Raw genomic sequence first — 13,212 nt, 5'->3', positions numbered from 1 at the left:
TGTGGAGAAGCTTGAGAGAGTCCAGAGGAGAGCCACGCGCATGATCAGAGGTCAGGAAAACAGATCTTACGATGATAGGCTGAGAGACATGGGACTCTTTAGCCTGGAAAAGCGTAGGCTCAGAGGAGGTTAGAAAACCTCTTCATACCTTGAGTGCCTGAAAGTACTGCTTCCACTTCCTGCATAGTAAGAGCTGACAGAAAACAATTACTTTTGGAACAACTAACGCATGGTAACTCCCTTCTCCTTTAACTTGATATAATTTGGGCCTATGCTATTTGACAGTTCAAGACCAACATATTTCAGGGTGATCATATTGATCTTAGTCTCTGCAGGGCACTAAGTTTCCAGTATCTTCAACACTCATATACTTCAAGGAGAGGTGAGGGGAGGTATACACTTCCAAGATAACATTGCTAGGTAGGGGCCTTCTTTGTGAGCTTAGTTCTCTATTCAGTCTCTAAGGGCATTTGTATTGCAGTGCTCTACAGTCCTTGTAGTGAAAAGGCAAGTAGAATGGTGTACATATATACTAGTGAATCAAAGTGAGACCAGTTTGTAAGGCACTACCTTACTCCCCTGTTGGCAGCAGTCCAGGGGTATAGCTACATCAGTATGTGTGCAGTGAGCAAACAAACAGGAGCTGGCTGGTGCACTGGGAATTTGGCTGCACAAGATATAGAGCTGGCATAAATTATGCTCTCTCTAGTACAAGGAGGAACAAGGAACACCTCTGATACCTGACTGATTTACAAACTGGTTCCTGGTATGTGCCATAGATGGTATACCTATAAGTTGCCCTTTGCCCAGAGCGCTAGAGCTCTGGGGTAGGTTTAATCAAACTAAAGCTGGCAGCCTGAATCAATATCCCTGTGTAAGTGACTTGTAAATTATTTCAAACACTCACAGTTTTACGAAGGCTTTTAATTCCTTTTTTCAGCTCTTTTTTTTTGTCAGCAAACTTCTCCGTCTCTTCTTTGATAGCCTGACATATAATAAATATGTTACTGAAGGATGAAAATAGATGGGGATAATAAAAAAGAATTGAGTAAAAATAACATTTCTGTCAGGAAAAACAAACTGAGTAAAAATCCCCAAAGGGGTTATTAATTGAAACAACAAATGATATTGCCCCACAAGTATCTTTGTGGGCCCAAGCCCAATATTCTTATTCCCAGGAATCTTCCTTCTGAAGCCTACAGGCTTGCTCAGAGGAACGAAGACTCGGCAAAAGCAACTACAAGAGCTCTCCAAGGTGGAGGTTATATTTACAAATTCAAAGTTTTGTTGCTATATATTTCATTTGGGCTAATTAAAAAGAAAAGGAAAAGAATAGGTGGTACTGATTCAGGAAGAGATGGAGACTTTGAACTGTCAGGGTACGGAGCAGTCTCACTGCTGAGGCAATACATGTTGCTCACCTCTACTCTGAGCACATCATCCCCAGAAACGAGCATGTCAGAAACACAGGTTTGGTACATGGTGCTAGAAATGACCCTCCAGTGTCTTCATCACCTCATTTTGGGGGTTCATGTACACAGAAGAGGAGTGGATGGATAGAGCTTACTGCCTCTGCAGTGAGATGGCACTCTCCTCCTGTTGCCACCTACCCCTGGGCTCCAAAGTCTTCCTTGTTAAACTTTCAGATGAAATTTTACAGTTCCCCTGAATCTCAGTGATTCTGGATTTTGTTTCTTCCACTCTCCTTTACAGCGAATTCACAATTTTATGGTGTGCAGCTGCCCTGATAGAAGCTGAATAGGGATGACCTGGAGTTTCTTAAGCTTTTAACAAACACAGGTAGGGAATGTGCTCTACCCCCAGGTGCCTCAGGCAGCCATTCCCAAGATCATCCCAGGAAGATGATGATATATACAGACATTTCCTTTTCTTTCTTTCCTTGTCCCAACCCAAACACAGACAGTATACACAGTAATGGCTAATACCAGAACCATTTTAGAAAATTATACATACTAACAATAAAAGCAGTTGTTCTAAAGAACACAGATCTCAATCTCCTCTCTTCCCACTCTCAGGCTAGGGAGACATTTTTGTTTTCCAAAGTTTGATCCTTCAGTCACATTATGAGTGTCCCCTCAGCCTTGGCCTGCTATATACCTCCAGGAACTCTTAAATTTTACATCAAAATCCTGAAGACTGATTTAACAATACTGTGGAATTTAGAATGACCCATGTGAACAAGGGGATTCAATTGCTTGGTTTGCTATTGATCCACATATGTGATATTTTGAAAAATGGCTTCATGAGCTTGTGCAGCAAGCATATTTGCCTGCCAGATAGCTCCAGTTGTCAAAGTCATGTAACCATTATGGTTGGTAGTGTTCAAACACAGAGCAAAAGGGTAGTTCCTGTCCAAGGGAGCTTGTAATTATGAGCCAAGGATTTCAAAAAGCAACGAGTGATTTTGGTTGGGTTGCTTAACCAGCAACTTGGTTTTCCAAAAAACTTAGCATGTTATGTCTGAAAAAATCAAACCATGAAAGAGAGTCAAGTTTGGCACCCAGAAATTGAGTCTTCTCACAAGGCACTTGTCACTTTTGAAACCCTTTGCCTTGATTAGGTCCCTGTTCTATAAAAGCACCTTCTGTATTTTCTGTTTCATCCATGTCATTTCACCGATGCTGACGGAATTCAAGTTAATGAAGCTTTCATCTTCATCTGTCAACTCCACACTTGGTTGCTTCTGTAGTTTTTCCTGAAATGAAACATTTCTGAGAGACATTTACATATTCATGTCCACAATGTCCGGTGCTGACAATACACATTCCACACGTACATTTATTCATGCATTTTGGGCCTTTTATAGAAAATTGTGTCAACTATATGAGAATTCAGAGGAAAAAAAGGAAGTGTAAGACTTCAAATTGAAGAATTCTGGTAAATAAAAATTCATAAGGAATCCTTTGCCAAAATGGATATTAAGTAACTGTTATGTTGGGGCTTGATTCTGCAAAGCAAACAACTACTACTGTAAATAATCCCAGTGAATTCCAATGCGATTTTTTTGTGCCAAATTGGAAAAACTTTTATTGCATTATCATCTCTCAAACTCTGGCTAGGAGAAAAGCCACAACTTCACACCTCTCATGGAAAAAAAATGATGTTAATAAAAATTAACGGTGTATGGCAGATTTGAACAGATCTAGTAAAACAATGGTGCTCATTTTCATGACAATTCTGTTCCAGGATAAGAACTCAATTTTGACTATAGGCCAAACCTCAGGGGATCTCCCCTCCTTCTCTGTTAGCTTGTTTAGAGGCAGAGACCTTGGTCAGGATACAGCTACCTTTCCCCCTTCATAATGGTGGATCAAGCTTTGCCTTGAGCATTTACATAATTACATTTTTTCCTCATTTCTTTTAAAATATTTTCTTTTATGTGTTTCAATTTTTTATGCAGTTTAAACACCTTGTATCCCTTTTCAGAGGATAACGGTAGCATGGATTTTGAAGCAGCATGCCAGTCTCTCATACATTTTAGAACATTATTTTCATTGTATATGGAGTTGTTCAGAACAGCAAGAGTGGATTGCCAATACTCATCAGCTTCCTTAATGTCATCGTCTCCAGTCATCCTGGTAAAAAAGGGGGAAATGGACATGGTTTATTTCTGTATATTATGCAAAAGAATGAAGAACTTTAAACCCCTTGTTACAATATATTAATCCGGTAAAAATAGAGTTGCTATTCCATACGAAGTTCCAATATTTCACCATTTTTTCATCCATCTTGGACAAAAGTCAAAATATTGACATTTGTCTGAACAATTTTGACCTGAAAATTTCAATTTTGTTTCGACATTTTTAAAAATCAAAATATGATGTTTTAATATTTCCCAAATCACATTTTGGTTCACGTTGGGTCAACCCTAATCTCTGCATCTGCCTGAGCAGTTATAATTCCTTATCCTTCATATTGCAGTGCTCTGTTCAGGAGCCAGCTTCAATTGACAGACTTAATTTTTCAAGAGACACTGTGGTTTTGCAGTGCCGCACAGGATTTTTATGTGTCCATATAAATATGAATCTAGTGGGCTTCTGACTAATTTGGGGCTATTAGGGAGCTTGTGTGTAGTACTCATTGGAGTATAGCGATCTCTATGTGATTCCCGTGTACAGGTCTTAAATGCATTCATTAGGAGTATGAGTAGGTTCCCTGTTTTGAGGTATATTTCAATCCCAAACTTTTAATTGTAACCTTTCAACACCATCACATTGCCTTCTACATCACAGTTGCAACCACAGATTACTGCAAACAGACACTTTACTTCAGCTATATCACAAGTTCCCAGTACAGAGAATCAGATTCCTATTTGTTAAAACTACTCTCCCTTGCCTATATCTGGCTGGGAGAGGGATCCTTGATTTGACTGACTTGCAGTCATGCCCTAGAAAAGACCAAGAACCAGTGAAAAATTTTAATCCTTCCTGAAATATATATTTTAATTGCTTTAATGCTAATAAAATGATTAAACTGCAGCACTGGACAGAATGAGTATTTCATGATTAGATATGAATATTGATATTTAGAAATTTAACTGCTAACAGTGCACTCACACTAATTCCAGAATACCTACAGGTAGCCTAAGGTCAATAATTTATTTCCTTATCTTGTTTTCCTTTTTAAGTGTTTAGCTTTTTTATTCTTCTACAAACATCTGCCTTCTCCAGGGTTTTACATTTTATCCTTAAAGTGCCCTATATAACTAATCTCAAAGATAGACATAAGCCTGAATTGTAGGCATAGCAAGTCCGATCAGCTTACTCAGGTGATGTCAGCTGTCTGCTGAGCGTTCAAGTTTGGTAACTCAACCTGCTGTTCCAGATTGTATATTACAGTATTCAATTGTAGAAAAGATAATAAAACTGTCACATTATGAAACAGATTCTACTAAAGACATCTAACTGAATGCAGAGATTAGCCTGTTTAGTCACTAGTATTTACACTGTCAGTATTTTCTATCGTCTTATACGTACTTCCATTTCAGACACACAAGGGCACCATCCTCTACACCACTGGTGAGCATGGACTGGCCATCCTTTGAAAATGCCAAGGATCTGATTCCGCCTCCCTGATATGAATGACAATGTGCCCGAGCAAATGTTTCCTGGAAGAGTTACAGGTGCGTTATCATGTCAGGAGCAAATAGATTGTTATTGAAAAGCTTTTCTCTAAAATGTTATTGCTGTGCTTCCTCATCTAACATGCTCCTCTATTTTAGGATAAACCTTTATCCAGAATGCCATTAAGAGCCACACACAATAGCAGAACATGTGGGTTTAAACATTTGACCGAGTTTTGCCTGCAGCTTTGAGGTGAGCTGTTGGGATGGAAGCAGTAGGCTGATTCTTCAGATGAGTAGCAACATTATCTATCCCGTAACTTACTGCGTAAAAATGTAAGCAGGAAGTGATCATAGACAACTTCTGAAAACAAAAGATTGGCACAAAAAAAGTCACATTTGTCATACACATAATCCCATTTCCTTTTTGTTCTTCAAACTCAGCACACATTTCTCTGTAAGATCTTACATTTGCTTTCATTAAATGATTCCATGCAGTTTAGCAGGAGAGCTGTTAACATTTCTCCACCGCTCTAATCAATACAGGTGTAATGTGTTGATGCCTACCAAATTAACAGTATCACGGATAAACAAAACTCCATCCTCCGCCACTGAGGCCAACCACTGGTTGTTGGGTGACAAAAAGAGGAACCCTCGTCCAGACTGATTGCTTTGTATCCTTTCCTCTGAGAAAACAACTGTTGGGTCTTTCAAGATTTTCTGTCAATACAAAAATATCAGACAACAAATCAGAAAGCAGAAGTACAAACAGCAAGCCAGGTAAAACTGAAAGACAATAATGACAAGTAGCTTATTGCAATGTGAAGGGTTTTGCAAAAGGTATAGGCTAAGGGGTGAGAAAACTGGTATTGTGATACAGTTCTCACCCTCTGTCATTACCAAAAAGGCTATACCAGATGTTTTAGGAACTGTAATCAAGGGAGATACCCGACTTGAAACCTCATCGCTCAGACAGGGAGAGGCTACTTGCAAGCTTTTCTTCTTAGAAGCCCTCAACTTTGGAAATGAGCTTTTTACTTGGTTTACAGTAATGTGAATCTGTTAGCCTGCCAGGACATAGTTCACAGGTGTTTGGATAGGTGTGGGGGGAACTGATGGCTAGAGTTTTGATTGGAGAGGGTGTTATTTTTGTGGGGGAAAAGGCCCCATTTTCTTTTCTGTCTGATTTTCTGAATTGGAGGAACTATTGAATTATTCTCATTTGTGGCACATACCTAGAGATCTGGATAGGCACCTTTTCACTGAAACTGAATTAGAGTCCAGGATCCCGACAAAAGGAAGAAAGGAAAGCAATAGAGTATGGACCCTGGACTTCAGAAAAGCAGACTATGGCAGGATCCCCTGGGAGGCCTCTTTGAGGGGGAAAGGAGTCAAGGAAAACTGACTGTATTTTAAAAATCAGGTGTCAATCATAATGCAGGTACAGTATGTACTGTTTAAAACATACACAACACTGAAATGATCTCTCTGGGAAGGTGATAGCCTGTGATGCATTTCTCTTGGGTTGAACTACTGCAGTAAGCACCACATAGGCTACCACAAAGGACTGACCTGTTACCTGAAGGTAGCGAAGATGCAATTTGAATAGATTTTGCTTATTTGCTGTGCTATTCACTTCACCCAATGCTTTCATTGGAAGATAACAGTATTTTATCACTACCCAAAAAATGGCATGAGGAACATACCTTGCTGGCAAGATTGTATTTACAGATGAAAGGTGCATGGCTACAGTAGCCATATATGGTGCCATCCTTCTGCCTGACTGCTGAGCTCAGTGGGTAATCCAGTTCGTACTGCTGCTTCTGAATGACCTTCTCTTTTAGCAGGCCTCTTTCATCAACACACTCATCATTGTCTATAGGATTAAAAGAGAGAAAAGCTGGAAGCGAGACACTATCAATAGAGTAGCTACTTCCTCCTTTAAAAGAAAATAGTGGTTATGAAAGCCAGCTAATCTCAGCAGGGGGAAGCATTATCTAACACTCCAACCAGAGGGCTGGGAGCCAGGATTTCCAGTTTTAACATTGTCTCTGCTACTTTATCTACACTGCACCTGTCTAGGACAGGGTTGACCTGGGAAACACTGATGTTAGGTACACCTGCCCCTGAGCTCCCACATCACAAAACAGTGTTTTAATCCACAAACCAGACAGAGTACTAACCTACCTGTTGTCCCTAGGCCACAAAACAGCTGAGAGAGAAAGCATCCAGGCAAAAAAAGGAGAACAAGTCCTGTTAAGATGTACATGTCTTCCTCAGGCATAGTAAGACGGACACAGAATTCCAAGTGGACAGAGCCATCTTAGCATAGTTAAAATTCCCTACTGGAATGAATGGAGACATGCACCAGCTGTGTAACAGAGGCTCTGCTTCTGGATATGTCTAAGAGCTGCCCACTGAAATGAATGGAAGACTGTGCAGTTCTGCAGAGCAAAGTGGAATTCACCTCCAGGGGCACAAAAGTTGGGTATAAGTCCCCACTGAAGGCATAACAGGACTACATGGCTACCCATATGAAGTAGAGATGCCTCCCCAATTCTGACAGTGTATGCCAAGACTTTACCAGCAGCCTATTAGAAATCTATTGAGTGAAAAAGAAATAGGGTTAGCCTTTAAAGTCAATTCCAACTCCCTCCTTTTTCTAATACTGTACATTTTATCAGTACTTTTGCTGTAATAGCCTTAAGTTTAAATGCTTTTAAAATACTGCTTTTTGTGTACTCCAGTGGATCTATGGATAGACAGAAAGTCATTATTATTCATTATATATTAACTGCTAATGTTTCCTGTAATAATGTAGATGGTCCCTAGTAATCCACTGTAAATCTGGTGGGATAGCAGTAATTCTTCTTTCCCATCTCTGTCTCTTTTTGCTGCCCAGAACTGATGTTTTGTGTTATGTGTTTGTACAGTGCCTAGTGTGACATCTCCATTTGTGGCAGACTCTTGGGCACTACCATAGTGAACACAATTAAAAATAATAATCATTTGGTGGTGGCGTTGTGATACCAGAGATAAATTACCTCTCCCTCTCTTCTCTCCCTACTTATTGCCTTTCTTGTCTCCTCAATTCATCATGAATCATGTGATTTAGGGAAATCTCCAGACAATCTTATTAAAAATCCTGTAGAAGGATGATGCATATAGTAGATAAAACTAATTAGACTGGTAGCCTTTTGTGCAAGGGACTGCAGTAGCATGTGGAAGTTTGAAAGGAACACCATAGAAAAGATGCATTTCATTTACCTATTGTGAGCGTTGATGGCAGACAAAAGATTTCCAGTCTTGCTCTTCTGATATCTGCAGGACAAAGAAGTGCCATCACCTCAACTGATTCAGTGTCCTTATCATAAACTGTAGAAAGGCCAAGGACTTCACTGCTCAACACTGAAAGCAGATGGAGACCAACACTTAAATTAGTTTACTGCATGAAATTTGTTCCCATTGGGGAACCATATAAAGCAGAATAGGAACACTTAACAGTCTGATTTGCAAAGGTGCTGAATGCTCAGATCTGCAGATGAAGTCAATAGGGACTGCAGATGCTCAGCACCTCTGAAATATCAGATTTTTTATGCTACAGGAAATTTTGAAACAGGAGCTCCTTTAATGAGGCTAAACTACCTCACATTTCAGTACTGACTACTCTGAACAGGACTGGTTGAAAGCCTAGCAGGGCACTGATCCAGCTGGAAAATATCTGCCAGTTATTTAGAACCATAACTGTGCAAATTTGGCAAATATTCACTTTATGCCATTGCATACCAAGTCTAATCCTCAGGGATGTTGCAATCAATGAAGCTTCATACATCCAAATATGACCATGGAAGTCAAACAATAAAACAACATATTTTAGGCTCCAAGGATAAGTTAAGACAAGCTCTTAGTTAAGACAAGGATACATACTACCCATAATGGATCCAGCATTTACTAAAGGGGGGCATGGCACACTGCCGCTCAGAACATGAGGAGGTGAGGATTAGGCACAGCTAGAGCCCCAGGGAGAACTGGGCAGGGCACAGGTGTGCACAGGGGGGATGGAGACAACCACCCCCACCCCCTGATGCTTCCAGGAGTGGGAAGGCAGATCCAGGGCTTCTCAGACTGTGGGCTGTTGAGAGTGGCTGTGTGGGGTGCTGGGATCAGCTGGAGACAGAGGCAGTAGCATGCAGGTTCCTCCTTCCAGCACCTGCTCCCCACTTGCCCCCACCAGCAATGTCCCCTGCTCGATGAGAGCAGGTGCTGGGAGGAGGAACCTGGGTACTACTGCTGCTGTCCCTTGGTTAGCCCAGTTCCCTGCACAGCTGCTCCCTGCAGAGCAAGGCCTGAGGAGCCCTGGACATCCCTTCCTGCCTGTGTCAGCTAGGGACAGGGACAGTGGCAGAGCAGAAGGTCATCCTTCAAGCCAGTGGGTTACACCTCCAGCGGAGGAGTAGGCAGGGAGCAGATGCTGGAAGGAGGACCCCGCACATTGCTAATGCTACTCCTTTGCTAAGCCTGGGTCATTTGGAGCAGCAGTGGTGGTGGCAGAAGGGGGGTGCGACCCAACTGCTGCACCTCTACATCTGCCCCGATACTGCCTGTCAAAATTAATTATTATGTTACATCATTTTTATCTCTCAGAAGGATCCTTGCAATTAGTTAAGAAGCCTGCAGTTGCATCATTTTGTCTTCTTTAATATTGACCAGCAAAACTGACAGACCTAATGGTCCCCAGATTAGGTTCATGTGATGGAGCTTTGTGACAGTACTCTGTTAATGGGATATAGAGTAGTAAAACTCAACATCAATCTCAGCCCCTCTCAGAATGGACCTTGAGGAGTTCTGGCAACATTTTCACTTTCTTGGGCAGAAAGATAGATCAAATGATTTCTTTTTCTTCCAATGGCTCGTCTGGCCCATAATGAGGAAATAGTACTGGTGCTGCCTTCAGCAAAATTTTAAGAAAAAAATTAGGGCCAGGCCAAATTCTAGATGTGAACCATGTTTGAATGACAACTTTACATTGAACTGCCCACCTGCAAAGGGAAAAAAAAAAAGAAATAAAGGAGAAGGGCTGAGTCCTGGCAGCAAATATATTTATGTCTGAAACCCAAGTCAGCACCAGCATTTACTTGGGAAAAAGTAGATATAACCAAGACAGCCTCCTTTGCTGCCACCCTTCACAGCCATTCTCTCCCAGTATTAAAAACTTTGGTTTCTAATTGACATCATTTGTTAAAGAAAAAAATTTAGAAATCAACTGTGTCACCATTAAAAGTATTCTAATGCCAAATACAGAAAGTACAAAAGAATGAACACTCCTACATATATTACCTAGGTATCCAAGAACCTCAAATAATTTTGAGGGCCGGGCATCTAAAATAAAGATATGTCCTTCTGCAGCTCCAGCAATGAGATATTGACCACCCTCATCATAACTAGATAAAAAAAAAAAAGTCAATCTGCTTAAAACAGTTTTTTGTCTGCGCGTGATTAAATACAGATTACCCACCAAACAATTCAGCAATTCAATAATTCATAGGGCCTAATTCTGCTTTCAGTTACACCACCATACCTGTGCACATTTTACCCGGGTGCCTGGACATAACTGAGATTTAGCCATAGGATTTACACGATGTGGCCTGATCAAAAGCCCACTGAAATTACAGTCTTTCCATTGACTTTAGTGGGCTTTTGATCTAAAGCTAGAAATGTAACAGAGCAGCGTTTTAGCTACATAATTAAATCTCTCATTCCTCTCAGTCTGCCACTTCAGACTTTATTACATGAATCTCTCCCTGTTTGTTTTATTAATAATTTATCTGTGATAATAATGCAAAAGGATAACATCCAACTTCTCACATGATAGGTTGTTTTATTAATGTTTAACAGATTCAATATGAATTCTATATATAAAAATATTGTAGATTGATAATTATCATCTCCGCTGGTGCTTCTCCAAATGTTTACATTTATTTAAAATCACCAATAATATATTCATATGATATTCTGCTAACGGATCACTACGGCTATTTCTACAGAAACCAGTACATTTGTGAAATGTTAAGAAAATAATAAATAGTAAGTAACTGACATGCATCATGGGAAAAGCAATGGCTTGGAGGTTTACGCAGTAGGTTTAAAATACCTTGATTCATTGGAACCTTAGGTTTAAAAATCATCTCAGATTGTTTTAGCCCACCATCTACCTCTAATAATAGATACCATGATTTCTATGCAATTACAATGCATGGTTGATCTGTCAGAAAAGAGCTTATAAATCAATACCTTAATTGCTCTCTGTAAATTTTTTCATCAAATATGGGTTTATCTCATTGTCCTCAGTCAAAGTCTCTCTTTACTACTGCTGTGTAATGTGCTATGCACCAGTTATCTGAGTAATTCACTTCGAACTAGAAAGGTGGCCAAATTCAAAAGAAGTGATTCCTATCTTTTTGTTGTTATAAAAAGATTATTTGAGAATTTTTTGATAAAAGGTTTTTGCCAAAAATGCTACTCTGTCAAAACCCACACTCTGAATAGAAAAGGGTCACAGGAAATCCATTGAAACAGAAGATGCTGCTAAAAGTTTTGAAATGGCTTAAGATAGATCGCTTTGACATTTTCAGAATGAGTCATTCTAATTTTTCTTGTCTGAAAGTTTTTCATTTTGAAATTTAATATAATTATAGAAACAATTAATAACGATAGACACTGAAACAAACTGTTTTGATTGACTTAAAACATTCAGATTTGGTGCTTGTGAAATACTTTTCGTCCTATTTTGGTACAGAAAATTTCTTCAATATCTTAAACATTTCCATGGGCTTACATTTCCTGGTTGACTTCAGTTTAAACCACTTAACAGAAGAGAATACTCTAGCAAAGTAATATTGTTATACGTTGTTCTTATCATGAATTCATTCCACAATGTGTCACTTGTGTTCACACATCTCTTGACAGACTCAGAGTTACTTCTTTCCCTGCACTTTGCCATTACATACTTACTTCAAACAGAGCACAGAAAAGTGGGTAAGAAGAACTCGGTGAACCACCCGTGGGGTTTTTACTTTGGTAGCATCAATGAAATGGACATGACCCGTTTTGGTGCCTACAGCAACACTGTGTGAGGAGGGGCAGCAAACCAAAGCAGTTGCCTAGTTGGACAGTAAAAAATATTAAGCATCTCCACAATTGCATGAGATGGCATTTCAGTATATAACCTGCTTTGCTACATGAATTTTCTCAAATCAAAAAAACAACTGTTCTACGTGCATAAAACTTCAACTTGGGCAAGTTCATAAAAGTTCATAAAAATATTATACTTACAGTATATTATTATACTATAGATGTTGGAAATTTAAAAATCACTCTTATTCCCATCTAATGATTTACACATACATATCCTCCAAGTTCATCATTAATCCTTTTCTCCACCTTCACCCCAACCTGGCTTGGAGTGAAATTAGTTAGCATTCAACCAAAAACTGTTGAGAGAAGTTTGCTGATGAGTAGACCTGCTGAGAAAGAATATTTTCTGTGCTGCAAAATATTTCAAGATTTTGATATTTTTCTGTCTTTCAAATCACCTTTCTACCTTTCATATCAGGACAGAACAACTACATTTTGATATGTTTTTCAAAATAAAATTCCAATAATAATTTATGTCAGATTAATCAGACGGCAGGATAGTTTTGTACCTTATAGATTAACTAAATCAGAGAGCTATATAGCATAAGCTTTTGTGAGTCCATGCTCACTTCATACAAAGCTTATGCTATTAGATATATATCTTACTAAGTTAATCTATACTGTACAAATCTACCCCGCCTTCTGCCTGCCTTCAGATTAACACAGCTGACTACCTCTTTCTGTAGGTTAATCACCACATGTAAGATTAATACATTTTAAACTTTTTATTTCAGTTCTGATACTTTTTTACATTTTTAATCTATATTTTCCATTTGGAAATGGAAAAAAAATCATTTGGGAATAGAACATCAAAACTTTTCATTTTGAAAATGTCAGAATGGGTTTCATAGATTTCATAGACATTAGGGCTGGAAGGGACCTCGGGAGATCATCGAGTCCAGCCCCCTGCCCAAAGGGCAGGAAGTCAGCTGGGG

General features: G+C 39.4%; 1 protein-coding gene across 1 annotated transcript in view; it reads right to left on the bottom strand.

Annotated features, from left to right (window-relative positions):
- Positions 1–13,212, bottom strand: part of CFAP43 (cilia and flagella associated protein 43) — a 65,343-nt gene that overhangs the window by 28,180 nt on the left and 23,951 nt on the right. Inside the window, exons 12-20 of the mRNA XM_019555989.1 lie at positions 12,095–12,243; positions 10,421–10,524; positions 8,351–8,491; positions 6,790–6,959; positions 5,651–5,803; positions 4,998–5,128; positions 3,431–3,596; positions 2,603–2,716; positions 908–985 (exon numbers count right to left, since the gene is read on the bottom strand). Of these exons, the coding sequence (XP_019411534.1) occupies positions 908–985; positions 2,603–2,716; positions 3,431–3,596; positions 4,998–5,128; positions 5,651–5,803; positions 6,790–6,959; positions 8,351–8,491; positions 10,421–10,524; positions 12,095–12,243 (1,206 nt within the window). The remainder of the gene's footprint in view (positions 1–907; positions 986–2,602; positions 2,717–3,430; positions 3,597–4,997; positions 5,129–5,650; positions 5,804–6,789; positions 6,960–8,350; positions 8,492–10,420; positions 10,525–12,094; positions 12,244–13,212) is intronic.

This window comes from Crocodylus porosus, unplaced genomic scaffold, assembly GCF_001723895.1.
Source record: "Crocodylus porosus isolate Cpor-Errol unplaced genomic scaffold, CroPor_comp1, whole genome shotgun sequence".
In the NCBI taxonomy this organism is placed as follows: Eukaryota; Metazoa; Chordata; order Crocodylia; family Crocodylidae; genus Crocodylus; species Crocodylus porosus.
The sequence above is the reverse complement of the archived record's forward strand: the minus strand, read 5'-3'. Positions and strand labels throughout refer to the sequence as shown.